Below are 26,273 nucleotides of genomic sequence, written 5' to 3'. Positions count from 1 at the left end.
TATGTCGAGGAGCAGGAGGATCCTCTGCTCTAAGTGCCCTGCATCTTTCCGCTAGGCTACAGCTTGCCATATGTGGTCTCGTCCTTCTGTCAATCTCATGTTGACCTACAGCCTCCGCATGAGTCTCTATTTTATTTTTATTTTTTTGCTGAGTAATGGAGGAGCACCAACTCCGACCTGCCAACTCACACAGTGCCACTTGTGTGTCGCACAATTTCGGCTGCCTTCACACAGTCATTCGGGGAGTAGCCGAAATCACACGGTGACAGGCAAACCTAGCTGGAACCCACTGCACAGAGTGGCTTTCCTGCTTGTTTTCGGAGGCTGTAAGCGGCTGATTTTTATTGTGAAAACACCCCAGGACATCGACCACGACCTCAGTGACCCTTTGGTTTGGGAGGGGAGGCGGGGGTGGGGGGGTTGGTGGAGGCTTACTTTAGGGTGAGGAGTGTGAGGGGGTGGTGGAGGGCAGAGCGGTTCCAGTTAGCTCTTGTCATGAAGCCCTACCCGCTCTTCACATGGAGACATTTGTTTATAAGTTGGCTGGTGTGCCAACCCCTTGCAGTGTTCGCTACTATTACGCAACCAGTCTGCATCGCTTATGACCATACCCAACACACCTTATAAATCTGTCTGCCAGGGAAGAGGGTAATCCCAGAACTCTCTTCACCCCCTCCAGACATGAACCAATGGCTCAAATTTCTATTTTTGATGTGCTTTTTATTTGCACAATCCTTATACTCATTAAAATGTTGCATGGAAAAGTCCACCAACCCCCTTATGGTCCTCTTGGGTTCCCACCCTCATCTCCACTTTTCCCAGATACTGGTTCCAGCCTGCCACTTTCTAAAAGCGCCTTGTTTTTCTTTCATTCGACTCACTTGATATGTCCCTTGATCATATCTGTCCCCTGGTGTATGTCCTTATATGGATATCACTGACTTCTTCAGTGCCCTTTCTCTGTTCATGTATTTGTGTATCTCTTGAGGAAGCGTCTATGTGCAAAACTATATAATCTTTAAAAAAAGGGGGCATCTTTCGCTCCAGCCGAGCCTGACTATGGGAAAATATTCACCTGTTTGAAGAGGTAATGCGAATATTCACCTGTTTGAAGAGGTAATGCGACTAATAATACTGAAATCATGCCTCCTAGTCATATAAGTAATCTTTTAAATATTACATTATCTAACCACAAAAATAAACTCTATGTGTTAATTAGTGATTCTAACCTAGATCTTTATGTGCTGACTGAAACCTGGACCCATGATGCTTCAGGGCCTGATATTATGTACACCATTCCGAATGATTGTAATGTACTGCATAAAGATTGGAAACATTACGTGGGAGGGTGGCGCTGATTTACAGAGAATAACTTAACGTCACTGACAATAGATTAGAATTCAGTGAATATGTTGACGAACTGATGTGATGTAGAATAAATTACCCACCTGCAGCTATTTTTACCTTTTGATACTTTACTGTCCTGAAACCCGCTACTTTTAAAAAAAAAAACTGCCTGAAATTGTCTGTAAATAACTCCAGTAAAGATATTTTGTTCGGTGACCTTAATCTAAGGTTAACTATTCTCATACCAATCAAACTTTAACCTTTAAAAAAAAAATTATATCTCAGTTGGGTTTCACGCAACTTATAAACCAGTCTACCTGTGAAAGTGGTCATTACATTCAACTTCTTTTCAATACTTCAAATTTATTTAAGTTTTAGTCTTCATCTCCTGTAAATTGGTGGAATCATTTTGTTATAAATTTTAACTTTCTGGTATCTGCTTAATGTACAAATTGCTAGGTGGTCATAAACCCAATCCCCTTGCATTGCTGAGGGAAAATGAAGCCTCAAAAGCATTTACCGAGGCATGGTCAAATCTGCCTGGCACACAAAAACTAAGAAGCTTTACCTTGTATTTCAGCCAATACCTCTGATGAAACTGTACCTATAATTAAGCAGGGTTCCTGGCGTGGGAGAAAACTCAACACATCTGCAAGTTTCTGGTTCAAGCAGAAGTTGGACTTTTTTAATCAAACCTTTGAGCCGATGTTAGGACTCTCACGCTCTGCCTCACCTCTCCGTCCTACAACCCCAAACAGGCATCTTTCCCATCAGATGTCCCCACTACAGAAACTAGAGCAAACCGCTCCTAGGACACAGATATATTGAACCTTCCAATGGTGATCGGGCCAAGCAGTTTCTCCATTCCCGACTCCAATTTCACCCCATGTCTCTGCTCCACTGGAGCACCCCAGAACCACTTCCACATCAGCCCAGTGAAGTCCATCTCGGGAGGACCTTGGTCCCATGGGATCACTGATGAGTCTAGAAAGGAATGAAGTCCAGGAGCCATGAGAATAGTGTCCACTTTCGACTCTGCTAACTCTGTTCCCTCCAGTTCGAACATATCTAAAGAACAGAATGTTCTTTAAAGTCCAGACCTTCTGTAAGATCATCCGACAGAAGGATCTGAAGCATATCAATATACCTAACATTTTTTTTTCTTTTTTTTTTTTTTTTTTGCTGAGAAATTTTGTAACACTTTATTTTAAATGGAATGGAATGAACTACAATAGAAACCTTTATTACAACTGCAGAAATAGCAAAATAATTAATCACAGAAGATAATGAATTTCAGTGTAAGCAATAGTTAAAAGTTCAAAAAGTACTTTATTCGATTCAAAAATCAATAACCATAAAAGCAACAGATAAAAAGAAATACATTTACGGTGTTGAATAGTACAGATGTTTGTAAAAGGAGAAGTTATCGCAGTTCATATAATCCATAATATGTACAATATTAAATTTCATCTAAACAAATTGATTTCCGATATTTAAAAACTTGTTTAAAAAACTCAGATGATGAAGCAACAGTAAAAACATTGTCCATTTTTTGCAATTCTAAAAACGCTGGGCGACCTCTACACCGGTTCATCTCTTTTAGGATAGGGACAATAAGTTTAGCAATAATGATGTGACAGCATGCGCACATTATTATTACTTTTTCGGGAACCTAATTGATCAAGATGTTATATTTATGGATGGATGTTAAAAAAAATTCCTATTATAATTAATTGCTGTCATATAACATATAAACGAAGGTGGTGTAAATCAAAAATGTTGCAAAACAGTCCAGAAACTAGATACTTTACAGCATGAACGTACAAATTAAAGTTTACTTTGTAACTACCTAACATTTTTAAAAGAATTAATCTCATTGCCTTCCACGGACGAATCTTGATACTTTCTGTATAGTCTACTACTTAAATACAGAACATTTCCTTAAATATATTCATTGAAATGTAACCCAAATTCCTAGGGATATTGTTTTTATATCCAATGTGTTCACTCTCGTTCTTTGTGTTAAATAATTATTTTGTCCATTTCCTCAGGTCAATGCCCCAGCTCTGACGAGTGCATTCGCCTCGGAGACCAAACCTTGGATAAAGCTGGGTGAAATTCTGGGCACCCTGATCAGGACCAGCGCCTCACTGGAGACTCCAGAGATTGCAGTAATAACCCTGGGTGAGCATCGAAAAGTGTTTACCCTCAAATCCATATTTTATGTGCATAATGAAACAAACTAGAGAGGATTAAATTGGGCATTTTGGTCATGTGCCATTTACGTTAGGAAATAACCATTTGTGATTGCAAAATCCCCTGACCCAGAAACCTATGAACTGAGTTTTGCCTTTTGCTCCCCCTGAAATTCGGAAAGTATGATAACATTTCTGTGTGAATAAATCTGCTTTCTGGGGTGGATTCACCGGTAAATTTGTTTAACACCAACACACTAGCAGGGTTATAGGTCGTCACCAAACTTAAACATGTAATTTCTCACTATGAACACTCTTCTAGCTTTACTCCTGTCAAAAACTTGGGCAAATGCCTAGTTACTGTGGAAAGGGTGGGATGGGGGAGGGAGACAGCCCTAAAATGTGTAAAGGCACAGGGGAAGGTGGAAATTTTTAACCCCTGTAGAAACAAGAAAAAAAAGTTTTACATTTGAAACCCCCTTTTACATTTCACAAACTCCCAGCAAAAAGGGTACCTAAAATTAGGTGATCTGATTAAATGTCTTTCTTCCCACAAGCAATAGTGGGGCAAAATGCATTATTAGGGAGAAATAATGCCCGAGATAGACAAAGTGGGCACTGCTCCATCCAAATGAGACAATCTGGCACTAACCTAGCCTAATATATCAGCTGAAAGTAAACACTTCTTTATCCCAGCAAGTGAAGCTGAAGGTAGGGTGTTTGATGCTACTTCCTAAATTGGCTTATAGTGAAAGGTGCACGTCTTGTAAAACCTAAGAATTTCGTTAATTATTGTATTGCCAGGGCAGATCCCCTTCTGTATCCAAAATAAATTGCCTTGACTGTACATGTAAGCAACAGTTGTTTTGGGCCTGAAGAAGGTATTCTAAACTTGCCAGACTGGGAAATTATCCATCACTTAAGAAGAATTGATCACTCCTTCAAACGACAGATGTGCTCCTCTATCAACAAATCTGTATGCCTCTGTTTATAAAGCACATACACATAGATGGAGATATTTCAGCATGACTCAAGATCTTCTTGCTTCTCCTTGTAAGGATTGAAAATGATGGCCAGTAGAATGGATTCCTGGGCCACTCCGCATGTCACTGGGTGGGCGTCCCTGAAGTCTCTGCCAATGAGATTTACTGCTCCTAGCTCAAGCAAGCAGACCGAATGGATAGGCAACCCCCATGGAACGCCTAACCCCAAAAAAGCAAGCACCAAAGGCAGACAGGCACCCCTCCACCCTGAAAGGTAGACATCACTCTGCTGCAATAGGGCACACAACGTCATTGATTACATTGTCACAAATCGTGGTGACTACCAAGGTTTTGCAGGTGGATAATGAAACCCTTTTCTAGAATCATACCTAAAATAGACAATGTCTAATTGGAAGAAAATTAGGGAAATCCTTGACATAAAGATAAGGTGCCTAAAGAGGTGGGAATGTTTACGGCTTTGTTGAAGGGACGCAGTAAAAGAATTTGCAATAATAACCAAGCCCAGGGTTGATCTATCTTTCAGCACATGCCAGAAACTGCATCAAAAAAAATTGGTCTTCCCAAATCCTCACAATTGGCTGCAGATGCAGCGATGAACCCCATGCAATCCGGTTAAAAATATTATCTTGCCTAATTACTGATATTTTCTGAGTTTAGAAATTATTTATCTGAGTAAACGTAACACTTCCTTAATGAATAATCTGATGTAGAAGACCTAAATTACAACTTGAAAAACTCATGACTGAATATTTTTTTGAAGGCCTCAGGGGAGGCCTGAGACTGGAGAAATAAAACAACTTTTCTTTCTTTGGAGCTGAAGCGGGGCTATGCAGTAATTGTAAAGGCTTATCAGAGAGAAGAATAGATTTTGAAGGCAGTCCTCTGCGTTTCGAGTCTTATAGAGAATTTGCTGCTACTGGTCAAGCCATCTAGCCACCCAACTAGAAGACCACCAAACAGGATGCTTCTTGGTTACCTTGTCTAAGGTCTAATCTGATCCTACAGACGCTTTGTAGCTGGCAGGATAATTGGCATATTAAAAGTGGATGGTCGCCTGGACATGCCCCAAAGACAAGATCAGAGTAGTTAGGATTGCCCAAGTGGTTCAGTTACCCACATATCATGATCTGCAGTTCACCGTATGACCTAGAAGACGACTCTTGGTACAATGCCCCTCACACAGAGAACATCAGGTAGGTGCCGAAGACCACGGCAAGGACAAGCATCTCTAATTCTGAAAAGAGGAAATATTTTCAAAGTCTGTCTTTTTGTAATTACAGAGACCACAGTGAGAAAAAATCATGCATTTGCTTCCAGCAGTTGGCATTGGTCGCTTGCTGTGTCCCGCCCGTGGTACTCTACTTGGTCCTCAAACAGGAGCACGTGCCCCCCCATCTGCCTGGTACATCGGGAGGGCAGGGCTTCTTAACTTGGTTGTGCGAGAGTTTGATGCCTCTCATTATTTAGAGTTTACTACAACATGATTGAGTGCTTTCATGAATCTCAGCCACTGGCAACTATTCTCAACAGCATTCAGTTTCATCATTTATTTCCTCGCTCTGATTACATTTGGTAGTCTGTAATATGTAATGGGCCTCTTGATGTGACAGTGTGAGATTCAGGGCCCCCTTTTTTGATGAATACAATCAGAATGTAGAAAATAGTATTTTCAGGACATTGTTTTATAGTAATGTTTTTATTGGTTGGCCTCGCCACACAATGGCTATAAAATGTACCTGCTAATCAGTTGTCTCCATTATATTTTCTATATGTTGGAATTTTTAAATAAGTGCAGTAATTATTATCTCTACTAGTGAAGGCGTATCTAAGAAAACACTTTAAATTGAAATTGATTTCTAATGAAGTGTTGTTCGATAATAAATGTGGTGTGGTTATTCTTATGTATTTGCATTTTAGGAGAGGGCTTGAGGCAGGCTGGGAATTACCTCACCGCCGCTGTGACTGTGGGTCTTCTGAGCGGGACAGCGAAGCAAGATATAAACTTGGTCAATGCCGGGCTGTACGCAAAGGAGGCTGGGTTGAAGGTACGCACTGATGACTCCAAGTAAGAGGCATGGTCAAGCTTGTGCAATGGTGATTGAGGAATGAAAGATACGTCCTATGGAGTGCAAGAATACTACATAGTCCTATTTGTTGAGGGATGACTTATTTGCAGACTTCCTATGATTTCTGCTTGATTTCAGGAAACCCTGTATGGGATGTGAATGTTGTTCTTTTGATTTCCATCTTATAATTCCTTGGTAGGGCATCCAGTGACAAACTAGTGACATTGAAATTAGCCTTTTTAAATGCTTATCTAGAATATGTTGGGATTGTTAACAGTTGTACTAAATTTGTGGAACATGGGGTTCTGCTCATTTGACACAATTTTACTATTTAGAGCAAAGTAATGTCACCACATCAAGAAATGCAGCAATTCCTCTTCTGTGTGGAACACAGTTGTACCTTTTAGCACCAACAAAAAGCGGGTGCTAAATGTTTTCAAGGGATGTATGACGTTACAACGCATGCTTTTACCGCGCATGCCTTTACAACGCGGTTTTTACAACGCATGCCTTTACAACACATAGGGCCAGATGTAGGTAATTCATATTTACCGACTCTTAAATACCGAATTTTACCGATTCGGTATTTAAGAGTCGGTAAATATGAAGGGGGGAGATGTAGGTATTACAGATTCTGTAAATACTGAATCGTTAAGATTCGGTATTTACCGAATCTGTAAATACCGAATCGGTATTGCCCATTGATTCCCATGGGCCTTAAAGCCCATAGGAATCAATGGGCAATACCGATTCTGTAATTACAGAATCGGTAAATACTGAATTTTGCAAGGGTGCAGGGGGTGTCACTTTGACACCCTCTGGCACCCCAAAAATAGGCATGTGCGCCATGTGGCACACAGACATGCCCTAAGGGCATGTCTGTCTGTCACATGGCTAGGTGTGCATGCACACATGTGCATGCACACCTGAATTCGGTATTTTAACACCCAATTGGATTGGGTGGTAAAATACCGAATTTGTAGGGCCTTTGGGACTCAGAAGAGTCCCACCTACATCTGGGAATTACCGAATCGGTAAAAATACCGATTCGGTATTTTACAGATTCTGTAAATTTACCGATTCGGTAAATTTACAGAATCTGTAAAATCTGGCCCCCTACATCTCAAGATGCCAAATACCGGTCGGAAACGGCCGAATTCGGCCGTTTCCGACCGGTATTTGCTACCTACATCGGGCCCTTAGTGCTTTGGGGCGCTGGATAGTGAATAGTTTAATTTACTATTCCAACTCCAGTCCCCGTGGATAGTAAGGAAGGTGTTTGATAGTAAATTAAACCTATTCCCTATCCTAGAGCGCCCCCAGCGCAATGCGTTGTAATGGTTTGCGTTGTAAAAGTTGCGTCGTAAAGGCACTGCGTGGTAAAAGTTGCGTTTTAAAGGATGTTTACCGTTTTCAAGATCTGCAAAAATACAGTTTCTACATGTTTTCCCAACTGAAATGTAAAATTGAGGAAAATCATGTTTTCTGGTAGCAGTAGCAGATTTTTGAAGTCATGGTGGAGAAGTGTGGCTCACTGGTTAGAGCAGGCAGACCCTGAAGCAGAGGTCAGACCCGGGACCAGGGTTCAATTCCCGACGCGGCAGGGTCTTGAGCTCAAATGTCCATGGACTCGATAATTCTCGCTTCGGTGCCTGACCTAATCATGGATTCACACTCTGCAACTCTGGGCATTAAGCTTGCTTAATCTCCACAACGCCCCCCCCCCCCCCCCCCCCCCCCCCCCTGCGGCAGGATGCCTGGCTTTCACCTTGGGGATGCACTGTAGGGGCTATCTCACAGGGAAAAGCCAGGACGGGTTACCAAGGCAAGCGCGGAGATACCCCTTCGGGGGTCGATTCAGGCGCTATATAAGAAACATAATAATAATAATAATGGTCTTAGCATATACTAAATTAGGGCCATTTTGACTGTTATTTAAGATTATTTGTGCCTTGATACAACATTTTACTTTCTATTTTTTGGGGGGAGGGAACTATGTGGATTATCGTACTTTTTAGTGACGTTTATGAATAGTTGGTTGACTAAGCAGTATAACAGGAAATATTTGAGCTATTTTAAAAGGCTCTTCCTGGTGTATACCAAAGTATGTCATCATCTACAAATAAAGCTTCTGCACCAATTGTTGTTAATTTGGGGATGGATACGTACACCTGCTGCAAATAGTTTTTTTTTGTTTTCAAAGAGATTGATTAGAAAGGGTAGCAAGCTCCAGTCCTGCCTTCCTCATTTTTTTGCTGAGGATTTGTTTTGCTTTGCCCACAATCTTACAGTGCGGCACAAGGGCAGAATCCATTGATATTCATAGCAGAAAATATGGATTATTACTGAATTACGGTCTGAGTTGTGAAGGTCCACTGCATCACAGGTAGTTGGTAGATCCACAATTCAATGACAAAATGTGCTGGGTGAATCCTACTTGACTCTGAAAGGGTCCCAGCTTTAAACTTGAAACAGACATTGCCAAGATTGGATCCTGTTAAGGAGAAGATTCCTGGAGGTTTGGACCAGTGCATCTAGCCAAGCGACCAGCTTATTACCTACCTCCTCGTCTTTTTTTTCTTTTCCGTAAGAGCCTTTTCTGTTGTATTCCAAGGTGGAGGAGTTCAGACAGTTGTAATCTATGTTTTTTATACCACTCTGCCCTATGCTCCCTCTCTTGATCTCCAGTGCCTCAAAAACGTTTATAGAATTGAAATCCATATTGCTAGCACACCAAAAGGGCGATCAAACTTTTCTGAGGTGTAGGTGATTGGCATGTGCTGCATATTCATTCCTGTTGCTAGGTTCAAGAACTCTGGTGTCTTGGAAACATCAGGCGTGATCCAGCTCATAGTTAGATCGCTATATTTAATCAGTGGTTTCACTCTTTAGGCTTGTGTACCAGCTCTAGGGTGTTAGTGGCCACGAGTCCTGTGGTCTCAGAAAGCTAGAGAAAGTCTTCCGTTTCGTTCTGGCTCCTCATGAGCCCTAGTGCCTGGTGACGACACATTGAGTTTTCACGGCATCTGCAGACTAAATATTGATCTTAAGAAGATCACGCTGTGCGCTGTACAAGCCATCAAGAGGACATGAAAGGCCCAGGGGAGGAAAGAGCTGAGACTAATGGCCGAGGGAAAGGACTTGGTTGTCAGACCTGGTCAGCTTTTGATAGCCCCTTTCTGATGGGAAGTACACCTCTGGATCCCTGTGATGAGTGGAGCTGCTTGCAGCCTGTGGAGCGGTCGAAGTATGATGGAGCTGAATGCTGTTCACGGCACTGGAATCCATACAGGATGCACTGTGGGATCAGTGATGGAGTGAATGGTAGCTGGCGTTGCAGTGGCCACTGGAACGTAGTGTGTGAGATCAGTCGAGCAGTGAGAGTGTTAGTGGATCACTGCTATCAGTGGAGTTGTGTGCAATTCAAGAAGCTTTCTGAGATGCATGGACCGTGGAGAAGCCGTGTGTGTGCATGCCGTCTGTGGGCATTAGTAGAACTTTGTGCACATTACTTAATCTGCCGGAATCAAAAGGGCTGTGTTCATTTGTGACCCTGAGTGTATCTGGGAAACTGTGTTTGCATCTGTGAGGCCACTTGCTGTAGCGGAATTCTGTGCCTTAGTGTGGCTGTGCGCATGAGCGTGGTTGGTTATGTCCACTGTGTATCAGTGGAATTTTGTATTTATAGTTGGAGTTGTGTACATTAGTGGGGCTATGTGTGGTGTACCATCCTGTAAAACTGTACTGTTTGACCTGTGTGATGCTGTTATGCATCCGCACTCCTGAAGTTTGATGCTTCCTCGTTTATTTTTAATCCTTAGGTCACTGCTCATCATAAGGATGAAGCACCAGGGCTGTGCCCGGTAGAGTGCCGCATCCAGCTATCAGTCGTTGGCACCTCACACGGCGCTGTCGGTACTGTGCACGGACGCACACCAATCCTGTTGGAGCTACATGGTGCTACCTTCAGGCAGCCAGTACCCCTGGCTGCTCACCTCTTGGGCTTTAAGACAGAGGGAGCAAGAGACCTGCCTGGGATTTTTGGTAAGGGGTGTGTCGTGTGACTGAAGGCCATTTGAGACTCGGTGATCCATACAGATTGCATGTGATGAAGGGGAAGAAAAGAGGGATCGAGAGAGTGAGGCCATGTTTCTTTTCAGATCACTCCTAATCTCATATGTATAGTTGCATACAATGTTTAATGAGGAATGAAACCCCGTGTAGACCCACATTTACAATGCACAGTAGTGTCTTTTATTTACTGCCTTTTCCTGAAGTTTATCTTGCATAGGCCGATGCAAATAGTTGTAAACTGTATAAACAACTGATTGATAAACATGTAGCTATATTGTATGTGTGAATCTGTTATTACCCACAGTTTTCTCTTTCATTCGTGTGCGCTTACACTTTTCTTCCCCTTCTTTTGAAAGTATCCGCTCTATTTTTGAGTAATATTAAAAAGAGATGGAAGGAATTCTTAGATTAGTCTCAGCCTGTGGTAATCACTTGGTCGACACCCCAGCCCAACAACCATTTTGTTGTTCTGATTGTGCCACTCTAGGCAAGGAGCAATCATGTGGAGTGGTGTGGCTCACTGGTTAGAGGCGGCAGACCCGGAAGCAGGAGTCGGCCCGGGACCAGGGTTCAATTCCCGACGCGGCAGGGTCGTGGACCAGGGTCAGCGGACTCTATTATTCTCGCCTCGGTGCCTACTCTAACCAGGGGTCCCTCTCGGCAACTCTGGGCATTAGCTTGCCTAATCTCCACAACGGCCCCATCAACGCCGAGGATGCCTGGCTCCACCTTGGGGACTCCCAGTAGGGATCATCCCACAGGGAAAGCCAGGACGGGTTCCCCAGCGGTATACCGCGCCAGGATACTCCGGTAGTAATTGTGCGCGTTACAAAACAGCATATAACATAATATGTTTAAATCAAGCTTGGTTCTGCTCCAAAATGCACTGTCTAGTGCGGGTGCCGTGCCATGCCCCCCTTATACAAAAACAAAACCAACCAATAATACTTTCTTGAAGTTAATAATGTGTGCACCTTTCGAGCTAGGTATGCTGTTGCTCATACAACAGCCAGAGGAGAATAAAGTAACACTGGTAAATAGGTCAGCGTTCTAAGTCCCCATCACTGATATCTTTATGTCCTACAGGGGAAATGATCAAATCCTTGAAACAGGATCTTCTAAACCTCCTATCATTCCAAAGTCGTTACATTGAGAGTTGGTTAACAGTAAACATTTATTCTGTAGTAGGGGATCTCTGTGTATAGTCATAATCTAGTGAATAGTCCATGTGCGTGGACCCCGGAGCAATCAAAAATAATCTCTTAAAGTGTCGAAAAAAATGCAGAACTGCACAGACACTTAAGAGAGAATTTAAAGACATATAATGCAGCCTATAAACAGGCTACACTGTCCAGTACTTCAACTAGAAATTCCACCAAAAATCCACAAACAGCAAAGCCTGTCCAGATTTCCCTTGCCTTCAGCAAAAACCCTCTGGAACGATAGAGAGGAAGACATGGACAGACAAGCCCCATAGGCTGCCATTATGTGGCTCAAAACCGGATACTGTGCCTTTAAGAGAAGTTTCCAGAACTTCACAGTATCCCAGAATTCACTGCAGGTCCCTTCTACTTTCAGTTCTTTTTTCCGGCTCCTGCAAGCAGGACCCTGGAGCATTGAGCTCTCCCTTTTTAAGGGGTTTTGGTGATTTTTTCACAACTTTTCTCAAGTTAAGTACTTTATTGTACTTTGGTGCCTTTCTCCGTGGTTCTTGCACTCTGTTTTTTGTCGAATATGCCTGCTTTATTCGATAAATGCCCGGAGTGCTCCAGGAAGAAGGCCAAATCTGATCCCCATGAGGTGTGTATCCTCTGCCTTCCTTCACATATCCCTGAGGAGTGTGTGATATGTCAAGGCTTCTCTGGCAGGACCCTGAAGGACAGGAAGAAGATCAGACTTCAGGGCCTCGAGGAAAGAAGATTGAAGGCACAAGGTGGGTGTGGTGGGGCTTCTTCTGCTCATGCTGAGGCCTCTGGGGGGGCTCCCGAGGGGCAGGAAGGCCAGCAAACGTCACCATTCTCCGCCTGGGTCTTTTGCGCCCACTACGGCGTCGAGAGGAATGACTACGGTCTGCTCCCCATCGTTGGAGACTAAACGACGTCGACGCTCGGTGTCGAGGGATGTTACTAGACCATCTAAGTCCCCGGTGACTGTCTCTTTGCCGTCCTCGTCGGCGTCAAGCTTTCGACGTCGACAGGCCAGGCGTCGGCGCTCGCCGTCCGCCGTCGACCAAGAGGAGGCGTTCGGCGTCGAGGGAGTCCTCGTTGTCAAGGTCGCCGTCGAAGCACGGGTCGCCATCTAAGCACGGGTCGATGTCGAGGCACAGATCGCCGTCGAGGCACAGATCGCCGTCGAGGCACAGATCGCCGTCGAGGCACAGATCGCTGTCGAGGCATGGAAGATCGCCGTCGAGGCGCAGACGGTCGCCGTCGAGGTGCCGGACATCGCCGTCAAGGCGCCAACGATCGCCGTCGAGGCGCCGTCGATTGCCGTCGAGGCGCAGAAGGTCGCCGTCGAGGCGTAGAGGATCGCCGTCGAGGCAAAAGCGTTCGTCGCCGAAGAAGAGGCGCTTGACGTCAGGAGGTCGGCGCTCGCCATCTGGTCGCCGTGGGTAGTTCGCCAACGTCCCAGGCTGGGAAAGATGGAGGTTCGCCGGGCTCGGGGTACTCCGAGGTGTATACCCCGTCGGGGAAGGTGACTCCACCTCCTCCATTGCCGAGGGGCCAAGCTTTCGACGTCGACAGGCCAGGCGTCGGCGCTCGCCGTCCGCCGTCGACCAAGAGGAGGCGTTCGGCGTCGAGGGAGTCCTCGTTGTCAAGGTCGCCGTCGAAGCACGGGTCGCCATCTAAGCACGGGTCGATGTCGAGGCACAGATCGCCGTCGAGGCACAGATCGCCGTCGAGGCACAGATCGCCGTCGAGGCACAGATCGCCGTCGAGGCACAGATCGCCGTCGAGGCACAGATCGCCGTCGAGGCACAGATCGCCGTCGAGGCACAGATCGCTGTCGAGGCATGGAAGATCGCCGTCGAGGCGCAGACGGTCGCCGTCGAGGTGCCGGACATCGCCGTCAAGGCGCCAACGATCGCCGTCGATTGCCGTCGAGGCGCAGAAGGTCGCCGTCGAGGCGTAGAGGATCGCCGTCGAGGCAAAAGCGTTCGTCGCCGAAGAAGAGGCGCTTGACGTCAGGAGGTCGGCGCTCGCCATCTGGTCGCCGTGGGTAGTTCGCCAACGTCCCAGGCTGGGAAAGATGGAGGTTCGCCGGGCTCGGGGTACTCCGAGGTGTATACCCCGTCGGGGAAGGTGACTCCACCTCCTCCATTGCCGAGGGGCCTCCCCCCCGAGGACTCCTACTCCTCCTCCGTTGCCTCCACCGCAACCTGGACCAGGGTTACCAGTGAAGCCGCCTCCAATTCCACCGAGATAGAGTTCGTTGCCTATTCTTCCTACGCCTCTCAAGGGTACGCCTAAACCGAAGGCCCCGTCCAAGCCCAAGTCACCCGCTCCGGTGGATCCAGTTGACCGCCCTCGGCCGAGGAGGTCACGTTCACGCTCCGGACGGAGAGGAAGATCAAGGAGTCGTCATAGATCCTCCACCAGATCACGGCGTCGCCATAGGAGGCGGGGGTCTAGGTCCCGCACGGACCCTTCCAGGACCCATTCCTACTCCCCGACCTTATCGGACTCCCCAGAGTCCAGGGTTTCTCCAGTGGATGACATTGCCACTTTCCAGGAGGTCCTCCTGAGGGGGTCTGCGAAGTTGGGTATCGCTGTGACGGCTCCTACACCTTCGACGTCAGTGATATTCGAGACGCTTCACAAGAGGCATCTGTCTCGCCCTTTGCTTCCACTAGTACCTGGATTGAAGGAACCCGCAGAGGAGCTGTTCCTCACACCGGCGGTGGTGAAGGCCGCTCCCTCCCGACTTCTAAAGAAGTACAGGGCCCCGGATTCGGACCCTGCCTTTCTGAGAGTTGATCCGGTACTGTATTCGGTGATAGTGGAGAAGTGTGGCTCACTGGTTAGAGCAGGCAGACCCTGAAGCAGAGGTCAGACCCGGGACCAGGGTTCAATTCCCGACGCGGCAGGGTCTTGAGCTCAAATGTCCACGAACTCGATAATTCTCGCTTCGGTGCCTGACCTAATCATGGGTTCACACTCTGCAACTCTGGGCATTAAGCTTGCTTAATCTCCACAACGGCCCCCCCGCGGCAGGATGCCTGGCTTTCATCTTGGGGATGCCCTGTAGGGGCTATCTCACAGGGAAAAGCCAGGACGGGTTCCCAAGGCAAGCGCCGAGATACCTCCCCGGTGATTCGAGCGCTATATAAGAACATACAAAAATAAATTGTGACGGCGGCCAGGAAGCTACACTCTACCTCCCCGTCCTCCACCGTGCCGCCAGATAAAGAGAGCCGATGGATCGACTCAGCTGGAAGGAAGGCGTGTGGGACCGCATCCACAGCCATGAAGGCGTCCAGCGATACAGCTCTGCTGGGACGTTATGACCGGGCGCTGTGGGACTCCCTGCAACAGTTAGTGGAACTGCTACCAAGAGACAAGAGGGAGGACTTCCAAGAGATCCGCAAGGAAGGGATGCTGGTGTCCAATCAGGTCATCAGCGCGGCTGCGGATGTCTCCTTGTTGGCTGCCCATGGTTACTGCCATGGAATCAATCAGCGACGACATGCCTGGCTCCGGCTCACGTCACTCAAGCCGGAGGCCCAGCAGCGGGTGGCCAACCTGCCTTTTTCCGGGGATACTTTGTTCGGAAAACACGCAGATGATGAGATGGCCTGCATGAAGGCGGAGGCGGAGACCCTTACGGCTGTGGGCTTGGAGAAGCCCAAAGAGAAGAAATCCTACAGGCTGTTCCAAAGGCGCTACGGCGCACAAGGAAGAGGACGGGGGCAGTCTTCGGGACAGCAGCAGCAACAGCAGCAGTTCCGGAGACCCTTCCAGAAGCGACAGAAGGGTAGAGGGGGACAGCAGTCCTCTACCGCGAACAAGGGCCCAGCCTGGTCTCGACCCTGAGCGGTTACTTCCCCTTCATCCGTTACCCGCTCCGGTGGGGGGAAGCGTTCAATTTTTTTCTGGCAGAGTGGAGAAAAATTACTTAGGACAAGTGGGTGCTGAATATTGTTTGCAACGGATACAGTCTTCGGTTCATCAGCCCTCCTCCAGCGATCCCTCCGGTCAGCTCGCAGTATCAACTGCGCGAGCTCCAGGCAGAGGCCGATATCCTGTTAAGGAAAAGGGCGATAGAAGACGTACCTCTGTCTCAAAGAGGAAGAGGTCTGTACTCCCGGTTCTTCCTGGTTCGCCAGGACAAGAACGAGTTCAGGCCCATTCTGGACTTGCGGCAGGCAAGCAAGTGGATTCGCAGAGAAAAGTTTTGCATGCTGTTGTTGCATCAGATTTTTCCTCAGTTGCAACAGGGGGGCTTTGTGCCATAGACCTACAGGATGCGTACTTCCACGTGCCCATCGCGTGCAAGCACAGGAAGTTTCTGCGATTTCAAGTCGGCGCCAATCATTACCAGTACACAGTGCTGCCATTTGGGCTGAAGTCTGCGCCCAGAACATACTCTAAGTGCATGGCAGTGGTAGCGGCACACCTCAGGAAGAACAAGGTGTTTGTCTACCCGTACCTGGACGATTGGTTGATCAAGGCCTCCTCCTTCTCGGAAGCCCAAGCACACTTCCAGAAGACGTGCGTTCTCTTGAACAAGTTGGGGTTGCACATCAACATGTCCAAGTCTGTCCCGATCCCGGTCCAGTGCATTCAATACTTGGGAGCCACCTTCAATACGCTGTCAGCAAGCGTGTCTCCTTCGGAGGAGCGACGGCGATCGATCCTTCGGAAGGCTCAGGCTCTTATGACCGCTCCATCTACAACAGTGACGACGGTGTCTTCTCTACTGGGGTCGATGGCCTCTTGTATGTTCCTCACTCCTCATGCCTCATGGATCGGTCAGGACGGGTCTTGCGACCTCTAAGCAGTCCATCTCTAGGTGGATTGTGTCCTGCATACAACTGTGTTACCAGAAAGCTAATAAGACCTTAGGAGGTAAGCCTAAGGCTCATTCCACCAGGGGCAAAGCTGCCACGACAGCCTTGCTCTGTAATGTGCCGATTGCAGAAATTTGCAAGGCCGCCACTTGGAAGTCGGTTCATACCTTTGCTAAGCATTACTGTCTGGACACTGATGCCAGGGCAGATGCTCAGGTTGGACAGGCTTCGCTGTGGAATTTGTTCGCACAATAGTGGTGTTGATTTCTTTCTCCACCGCCGCTTTGGTGTGGGGATGGGCTTGCCATTCTATTCACTAGATTATGACTATACACAGAGATCCCCTACTACAGAAGGAGTATTTTCTGTCCTGTAACTCCAGTTCTGTAGTAGGGGTATCTCTGTTATAGTCATAAGCGCCCGCCCTCCTCCCCGGTGGAGAGATATTCATGTAAGGAATGCTACAGGTCTGGCGTGTTACGCCTTCAAAAAGAACTGAAAGTAGAAGGGACCTGCAGTGCATTCTGGGATACTGTGAAGTTCTGGAAAGTTCTCTTAAAGGCACAGTATCCTGTTTTGAGCCACATAATGGCAGCCTATGGGACTTATACAAAGCTCACTCTGTTGAGAGAGAGCACCTCTGTGCACAACAATAAGGACCCGTAGGTCTAATTCAATAAAACATCAAAGGGTAATGGTGATAAAGCGACAAATTGTTCTTTCAGCATTCACCATTTATTCAACAGTTGTTGAAGTTGCTGCTTCATGATTCAATCAAAAGGGATTACTATCAAAAGCGGCTTTGCTGACTTATCACTGACTCCGCGGTACTCCGCGTAGTTTGAACAACATTGTCTTGATAGTAATCCCCTGAAGAAGGGCGTGGCCCGAAATGCATCGGGATTTGTGATAATCTGTTTTGAAAAGACTTATCTAATGATGGAAATTTACTTTTGGATATCTTTTGTTGATTGAATCATGAAGCAGCAACTTCAACAACTGTTGAATAAATGGTGAATGCTGAAAGAACAATTTGTCGCTTTATCACCATTACCCTTTGATATTTTATTGAATTAGACCTACGGGTCCCTATTATCTGAAAGAAACACGTTAGTGTTAGATTCCTTACCTTAGAATATCCCCAGGCGTCAGTCTGGATCCGGAAACTTTTGCGTAGCAGTACCCTTGCGCGTCGGTAGGCGTCGTCTGCAGGCGTCTCTTGCGGCTCCGCGTCCGTCGTTGGCGTCGTGCGCCGTGATGACGTCGCTGGAGTATATAGACGCTGCCTCCGCGCGCTGACGTCAGTTCTTCTTTTTTCCGCGCCAGTGGACGCAGATCTGAAGAGCGGTACCCGGTCTTTTGACCAAGTTATTAATAGTATTTTCTATCTTTGTGCCTGGTAAGGATGCCCGGTTTCAAGCATTGTGACGGGTGTGACCGCACGATGTCGGTCACGGACCATCACCGACTCTGTCTCCGGTGCCTGGGCCCCGACCACGATGTCGACGCCTGCGTCGATTGCCGGGCTCTGACTAGCAAAGCTAGGCGGGAGCGGTCCCGCAAGCTGCTCGAGCTCCGGGTGTCGGCCCCGCGTCGAGAGCGGTCTCGGTCCGGCCGGAGGTCCAGGAAGCGTTCGAGGGAGCAGTCGCGGAGCCGCGCCGGACGCTCCTGAAGTCGACATCACTCGTCGGGTTCGTCAGGTAAGAGACACAAGAAGTCGGGGCGTCGTCATCGTACCCCCGACTCCCCCCCCGACGCTCGCGCGATGCGGCCGGGGGTTCGGGTGACCCCAACCCCACGGCTCCGCGAGAGTCGCCGGCGCGGCCTGCCCCATACCCTCAGGTCCCTGGGCAAGGTGCGACGCCTGAGGAGATAGAGGCGTTCCTCATGGCCATGAGGGCCCTCTCTTCTCCGGCGGGTTCCACGGCGCCTACGGGCCCAGTGAACCCGTCCGGAGGCCCTAGCGGTTCAGCTGACCCTACCTCGACGCCGTCGGATGCTCCGACACCGGCGGCGCCGACCCCGGCGCCGCTAGGGCCTTCGGGATCGGCGCCGGATGGACGTCCATCCAATCCGGCGCCGCTTCCATCGGGGTTACCCCCGACGCCGCCCCCGCGCGACGCCGGTTCCTCGGTGCCGGCTTCGGGCGGCACCGGGGCTCCGGCACCGGGGCTCCGGCTCCGGCTCCGGCTCCGGGCGGCGCCGTCCCCATACCCTCACCGAATCCGGACGCGGAGTCGGACCGGCGTCGCCCGACGCCGGGTTCGATGCCGATGGGGCCTGTTGACCCCGTGGAGCCGGTCTACATGGTTGACACCGACTATGGTGATGATGTAGAGTACGGTGAGGGCTGGGAGGGGTCTGAAGACCCTCTGTCACGCGAGTGTCAGTATGACATGGACTGGACAGGTGATTTGGGGGACGCCAGTGGATTAGATGACTCTCCTAACCCTGGCTTTGTCTCTCCTCCTTCCGTGGCATCGGAGGAGGGAGCTGCCTATTCAGTGGTGTTGATGAGGGCTGCCAAGGCCTTAAACCTTGAGCTCCCCGTCGCGGCCGTGAGGCCTAACATCCTCACTGAGGTCTTCAAACCGCGGTCATGCCCACAGGAGCCTCTGCTGCCGTTTAACGAAGCCTTGTCAGACATTCTGTTGGGCACTTGGTCCAGGCCCTCTTCAGGTGCGCCTGTTGATCGGAACGTGGCCAGACGCCACCGTCCTTGTCCGGACGACCCCAAGTTCCTGTCCACCCACCCCACCCCTGAGAGTCTGGTGATCCAGGCCTCTACCTCCCAGTCCGCATTCCCGTCGGCCCCGCCCGATCGGGAATCCAAGAGGTATGACCAATATGGCAAGAAGGTCTTCTCGTCCCTGAGCTTGGGACTGCGGTCTTGCAACACCGCTTGCCTCTTGGGCCGCTACACCCACTCTGTGTGGGATACGGTCGCGGAGCTGCTGCCAGAATGCCCCATGGAGGTGCGGGCAAAGCTCGGCAAAGCTGTAGCTGAGGGCCGAGATGCAGCTAGGTATTCAATTCGATGTGGCCTTGATACGACCGACTCGCTAGGCAGAGCGATGTCCACGACGGTGGCGATTCGTCGCCACGCCTGGTTGAGATCCGCCAACTTCTCGGCAGATGTCCAGAATACTTTAATGGACATGCCGTTCGATGGCTGTCATCTGTTTGGTGACAAGGCGGACCACGCGCTGGAATGCTTCAAGGACTCCAGGGTCACAGCCAAGTCCTTGGGTCTCTCGACCCAGCGCCAGCAAACGGGTTCGTTTCGCTCCTTTCGTGGCCACGGAAGGGGCGTCCCCACACGTGCTGCCAGCCACGCGCCGCAACAATCTTATCAACGCGTGGCGGCTGTGGAAACCGCCGTGGAGGCGGTCGGGGTCAGAGGCGGGGTCAGGCCACATCCCCCCCCCCCCGCAGCATCTGCCTCAAAATCCTCCTAGTCCGTGCTTTCAGGCCCACGTGACGCCAGTGGGTGGCAGGGTTCGCCATCACCACGCCCGCTGGCGCACGATCACATCGGACAGGTGGGTGCTGCAAATCGTCCGAAGGGGCTACTCCCTCCCCTTCGAGACAACTCCTCCAGCCATGCCACCGCAGAACCACCGTGTGTCGGGGGACCACTTGCAACTTCTGCAGGAGGAAGTTACGGCCCTCTTGGCCAAGGGGGCCATCGAGCGCGTTCCTGGGCCAGAAGTAGGGCGTGGTTGTTATTCCCACTACTTTCTGGTACCCAAGAAGGACAAAGGGGGCCTACGTCCTATCTTGGATCTAAGGAACGTCAACGGCTTCCTCCGGAAGGAGAAGTTCAGGATGTTGACGTTAGCTCAGGTCTTGGCTGCTCTAGACCCGCAAGACTGGATGGTAGCGTTGGACTTGCAGGATGCGTATTTTCACATCCCCATCCTGCCGGCCCACCGGCGTTACCTGCGGTTCACGGTAGGCCAGGAGCACTTTCAGTTTATCGTGCTCCCCTTCGGCCTTACCAGCGCCCCACGGTTGTTCACAAAGGTGTTGGCGGTGGTCGCAGCCCATCTGCGCAGGTTAGGGGTTTCAGTCTTTCCCTACCTAGACGGTGGCGGGCTCGCCCCAGACAGTCGTCCACCACCTCCAGATGACGGCAGACCTCTTGCACGGCCTGGGGTTCTCCATCAATGTGCCGAAATCACACCTGTGTCCCTCTCAAAAGCTCCTTTTCATCGGAGCGGTTCTGGACTCGGCGCAGTTTCGGGTCTATCCTCCGGAACGGCGGATCCGGGATATTCAGGCGTTGATTCCCATCTTTCAGCCGCTATCCCGGGTTTCGGTCAGGTTGACGCTGCGGCTGCTGGGGCTGATGGCTTCCTGCATCCTTCTGGTGCATCACGCCCGGTGGCCGATGCTGGCTCTGCAGTGGGACCTGAAGTTTCAGTGGGCCCAGCATCAGGGCAACTTGTCCGACCACGTCTTGATCTCGGAGGGCACTGCGAGACAACTGCAGTGGTGGCTTACGGACCGCGATTGGGTCAGGGGCAAGTCCCTCTCCCTTCCCCAACCGGAGCACGTTGTCGTGACGGACGCTTCCCTCCAGGGCTGGGGAGGCCACTTGGGAGAGGCGGAGATCAGAGGCATCTGGTCTCCGGCGGAGTCCCGGCTCCATATCAACCTGTTGGAGCTGCGGGCGATTCGTCTAGCACTGAAGGCATTCCTCCCCTTTGTCAACGGGAGTGTGGTGCAGGTGTTCACGGACAACACCACCGCCATGTGGTACTGCAACAAACAAGGCGGGGTGGGGTCGTGGACCCTTTGGCAGGAGGCTCTGCGCCTCTGGCAGTGGCTGGAACGTCAGGGCGTGACTGACGGTTCAACACCTGGCAGGTTCTCTGAACGCCAGGGTGGATGAACTCCGCCGTCTGTGCTCGATGGATCACGAATGGCGTCTGAACTCGGACGTGGCGCAAGGTCTCTTTCGGCAATGGGGAGAGCCTTGGTTAGATCTATTCGCCACAGAAGAGAACGCGCAATGTCATCAGTTCTGCGCGTTGGAGTTTCCAAGACGGCACTCGCACGGCGACGCCTTTCGGCGCGAGTGGAGTTGCGGTCTGTTATATGCCTTTCCGCCTATACCACTTCTGCCCAGAGTGCTGAAGAAGATCAGGCGCGACCGGGCCCAAGTTATCCTTGTGGTTACGGACTGGGCTCGAAGGTACTGGTATCCCGAGCTACTCAGCATGTCAGTCGGTCCCCCGATCCGCCTGCCCCTTCAGGAGGACCTTCTGTCGCAGCAACAGGGGACGGTCCTCCACCCGAACCTGTCCAGTCTCCACCTCTATGCTTGGAGATTGAGCGGCGGCAGTTGAGGCCATTTGACTTGCCTCCTGAAGTCTGTAATGTAATTCTGGCAGCCAGGCGTCCCTCCACGAAATCGGTATACGCCTGTCGGTGGAACAAGTTTGTGGCATGGTGCACAGCAAAGGCTGTGGATCCCCTTTCTGCCCCTCTCTCCGAGGTTCTTCTGTTCCTTCTCTCTCTTGCCCAGCAGGGCTCTGCTCTGGGCACTATCAAGGGCTACCTTTCTGCCCTTTCAGCCTTTCTTAGGCTTCCTGATCAGCCTTCTTTGTTCAAGTCCCCGATTGTCACGAGATTCTTGAAGGGCATCACACACATGTATCCACCTGTTCCGTTTGTGATGCCTCAGTGGGACTTGAACCTGGTTCTAACCTTTTTGATGTGTGCTCCCTTTGAGCCCCTTCATTCTTGCCCTCTTCGTCTCCTGACTCTAAAGACGGCTTTCCTGGTTGCCATCACCTCTGCCAGGAGGGTGAGTGAGCTCCAGGCTCTTTCTGTCAAACCTCCTTTCTTGTCCATCCATCCTGACAAGGTGGTTCTGAGGACTAGACCTTCTTTCCTGCCCAAAGTAGTTTCTGCTTTTCACATCGGGCAGTCCATCACCCTCCCTTCCTTCTTCCCGCCTCCGCATCCTTCAAAGGATGAAGAGCGGCTCCACCGTCTGGACCCAAAACGTGCGCTTTCATTTTACATGGATCGCACACGCCAGTTCCGGGTGGATGACCAACTGTTTGTTGGCTACGTGGGTGCGAAGAAGGGACGGGCGGTACACAAACGGACCATCTCTCGGTGGGTCGTTCTCTGCATCAAAGCGTGCTACTCTTTGGCTCGGAAGGAGCCTCCTGTTGGGCTGAGGGCCCATTCCACTCGGGCCACGGCGGCTACTACTGCCCTGGGTCGGGGAGTCCCCTTGCAGGACATTTGCCAAGCGGCTACGTGGGCCTCGCTGCACACATTTGCGAGGCACTACTGCCTGGACAGTCAAGTCCGGAGGGATGGCTTCTTTGGCCGTTCTGTCCTCCAGGACTTTCTGGTGTAGGAGTGTATTGGTTCGCAGACCCACCGCCGGGGTTGGTATTGCTGGGGTATCTATTCTAAGGTAAGGAATCTAACACTAACGTGTTTCTTTCAGATGAACAAGTTACTTACCTTCGGTAACGATATATCTGTAAGAAACATTAGTTAGTGTTAGATTCCTTACCGAACCCACCCATCCTCCCCGTTCTGCGAACTGATACCTAGGGTTAAGGACATCCCTTTCAGGGCCCTAGTTTCAAAAGGCACCAGTGTTGGTTCTCTCATGGCTCTGCGTCTTCTGGCGCGGAAAAGCTGTGTACAAAGAACTGACGTCAGCGCGCGGAGGCGGCGTCTATATACTCCAGCGACGTCATCACGGCGCACGACGCCAACGACGGACGCTGAGCCGCAGGAGACGCCTGCAGACGACGCCTACCGGCGCGCAAGGGTACTGCTACGCAAAAGTTTCCGGATCCAGACTGACGCCTGGGGATATTCTAAGGTAAGGAATCTAACACTAACTAATGTTTCTTACAGATATATCGTTACCGAAGGTAAGTAACTTGTTCGTTGTGCACAGAGGTGCTCTCTCTCAACAGAGTGAGCTTTGTATGAGTTCCTTGGATTTCACACTGCTAGGTCAGACAGTGTTTCCTCTTGTAGCACACTACACCTTTACAAACGCATTACCTTGTAAACCATCAGCTGTGCGAGCTCCCCTTCCACTCTAGCCTATGGGACTTGTCTGTCCATGTCGTCCTCTCTATCATTCCAGAAGGTTTTTACTGAAGGCAAGGGAAATCTGGACAGGCTTTGCTGTTTGTGGATTTGTGGTGGAATTTCCAGTTGAAGTACTGGACAGTGTAGCCTGTTTATAGGCTGCATTATATGTCTTTAAATTCTCTCTTAAGTGTCTGTGCAGTTCTGCAGTTTTTTCGACACTTTAAGAGATTATTTTTGATTGCTCCGTTGTCCACGCACATGGGCGGGACTATTCACTAGATTATGACTATAACAGAGATACCCCTACTACAGAACTGGAGTTACAGGACAGTAACTACTCCTTATTTATAATTCATAGAAAAAAACGAAAGGTCTAAGTCAAAAATAAATTATTAAAATTACTCCAGTACCCGGTTATACAACTGGAAATATATCAATTGGTAGCCAGTGTCCAGTTATAGAAAACAAAATACTTTTCAAGTTTAACAACTTTACACCAGCTTCTTTCTGCTTCCCACCCTGATCACCCCATCCATGAAGAAATCCGAATTCTAACCCTGTTCCTGAAAAGCGTACTCTGTTTCAGACAGGGCCCAATCCATGTATGTAGAAGCCCTAGGCCTCAGACATGATTTGGGCTCATGTTCCTTTATTTTTGTGTTCATGGCTACGGACTTGCTGCAAAAAGAATCTCAGGGATACACATTGATGGTGACTCTAGTGCCCTCCTGCTGGGAGCGCCATAGTACAGAAACAGGCCTGGTATAGGGCATTATGTGGTAGGCAATTACTGGGCACAGGAGGAATGTGTTACTCTTACTTTGCTAAGGTCTCCAATCCTTCTATCATGCAGTGAAGCAAGCTGTTTACACGTGTTCAAACATATGTCTTAACTTAAACCTATAAAAAATTTTACTTTAAAATAAGAAGGTGGTAGGCAGAGAGCAGCCGAGAGAGAGATCTAGAGAGAGAGAGAGAAAATAAGTGAATGTGCCTGTGTGTACAGGTAAACAATGTCATGTTTATACAGACTTGCCAATACACATGGTGCCACCTTGTATCTTATGATAATGGTTTCCTTCACATGGCGAGAAGCCTATAGTTGTAAACCCCATGGTAAAGTGGGTTTCATGCTCATGTTTGGAGGATCTACACAGCCAATGTCCATTACTGTCTTTTATATTGTCCCATCCCTCTTTTGGGAGGGAGAGGAGGGCAGAAGTGCTCAGTGGCGGCTGCCAGGAGAGCAAAGTAGAGGGGCAATAAATAAATTTAAACTGACCTGCCGCCGCCTCAGTGCTCACAACTCCTGATCACATATGCCAATCCAGACACTGCTCTCATGCTGGTAATAAGATTGCACAGCATGAGAGCAGCGTCGGGATTGGGCGGAGTCGGTTGGTTTTATGCTCCAGGAGGGATCGAGAACCAGTGCCAGCTTCTGTCCATGCACCAGCCCGGAGACTTCCAAGTGCGAATGATGGTTTGGCCGTTCTAAGGCAGCCAGCCAAACAGCCATGCGCACTTGCAGTGCCCACCAGTGCAAGTGTTCTCCATGCTTGCCTTTAGCCCGCCCCCAAGACTCAGCTTTGCTCTGGGTCTTGTTATGAAAAATAATAATAATAATAAAACAGCTTTATTATCATTTTATTTTACATGATTATATGCTGCTGAGGCAGTGGGGCGACGCTCCTCCACTATAATTGATGAGCCGCCGCTGGTAGTAGGTAGAGAGAACGGATTTGTGTGAAGGACAAGCAGATTTCTTTAACATTCTGGCTCTTGGGCACGTACATTCTTATAAGAATTTCATGCTCCTGCATGGTATCGGCTTCACTATGCTTATTGTACAATTATGTCAGCATCAAGGTTTGTTTTCAAGGTCATTTGGCAACTTGAGTGGTAAATCTTGCAGAGAAATGCTTTCCTTAATTTACATGGGCATTCCCGTGCAACCAGCCATGGTTTTGACGTAATTCCCTATCTACTAACATTAATAGACAGTCATTTGCACCAAAACCCTACTCCTCCTTGAGCAAGGCCAAAGTGAGATCCTTTAATGTTTTATTTTTCCCACTTTTCATGTGCGCTGCATTGTACAGCACACATACAAATTGGGTAACTTCTTTAAAGCATAGGTTTTGTACTGACAGGGACCCTTCCAGTATAAAAACTATCCTTTGAGAGAGCACACACCCTTGCACTACAGTACATGGGCGTTTGTGTTAGCACATGGCTGCCAAAAGTGCAACAGCGGTGGGAAGAGAAAACAAATTGCGCTATTTTTCAGATATAGTGGATCTATTCTTTCGCTCTTTGACGCAATGCAGCGCAGCAGCTTTGGTTGCCGCTCCACATTGCGTCAAATATCGATAAATCTGTGCCCTAATTCATACATAGTGGAAAAAGACCAGATTTCTATAGGAGTTTTAGATTTGACTCTTCTACTGGAGAGGGGGATTTGCTCATGGGTACATTAAGCAGGTGGATATTT

At 49.1% G+C, this 26,273-nt stretch overlaps 1 protein-coding gene across 1 annotated transcript in view; it reads left to right on the top strand.

The window, feature by feature from the left end:
* PHGDH (phosphoglycerate dehydrogenase) overlaps positions 1–26,273 on the top strand; it is a 166,353-nt gene that overhangs the window by 136,738 nt on the left and 3,342 nt on the right. Inside the window, exons 9-11 of the mRNA XM_086931884.1 lie at positions 3,399–3,531; positions 6,464–6,591; positions 10,434–10,656. Of these exons, the coding sequence (XP_086788010.1) occupies positions 3,399–3,531; positions 6,464–6,591; positions 10,434–10,656 (484 nt within the window). The remainder of the gene's footprint in view (positions 1–3,398; positions 3,532–6,463; positions 6,592–10,433; positions 10,657–26,273) is intronic.

The sequence above is a fragment of the Lissotriton vulgaris genome, chromosome 7 (assembly GCF_964263255.1).
Source record: "Lissotriton vulgaris chromosome 7, aLisVul1.2, whole genome shotgun sequence".
Classification (NCBI taxonomy): Eukaryota; Metazoa; Chordata; class Amphibia; order Caudata; family Salamandridae; genus Lissotriton; species Lissotriton vulgaris.
This window is presented reverse-complemented; position numbering and strand designations above follow the sequence as displayed.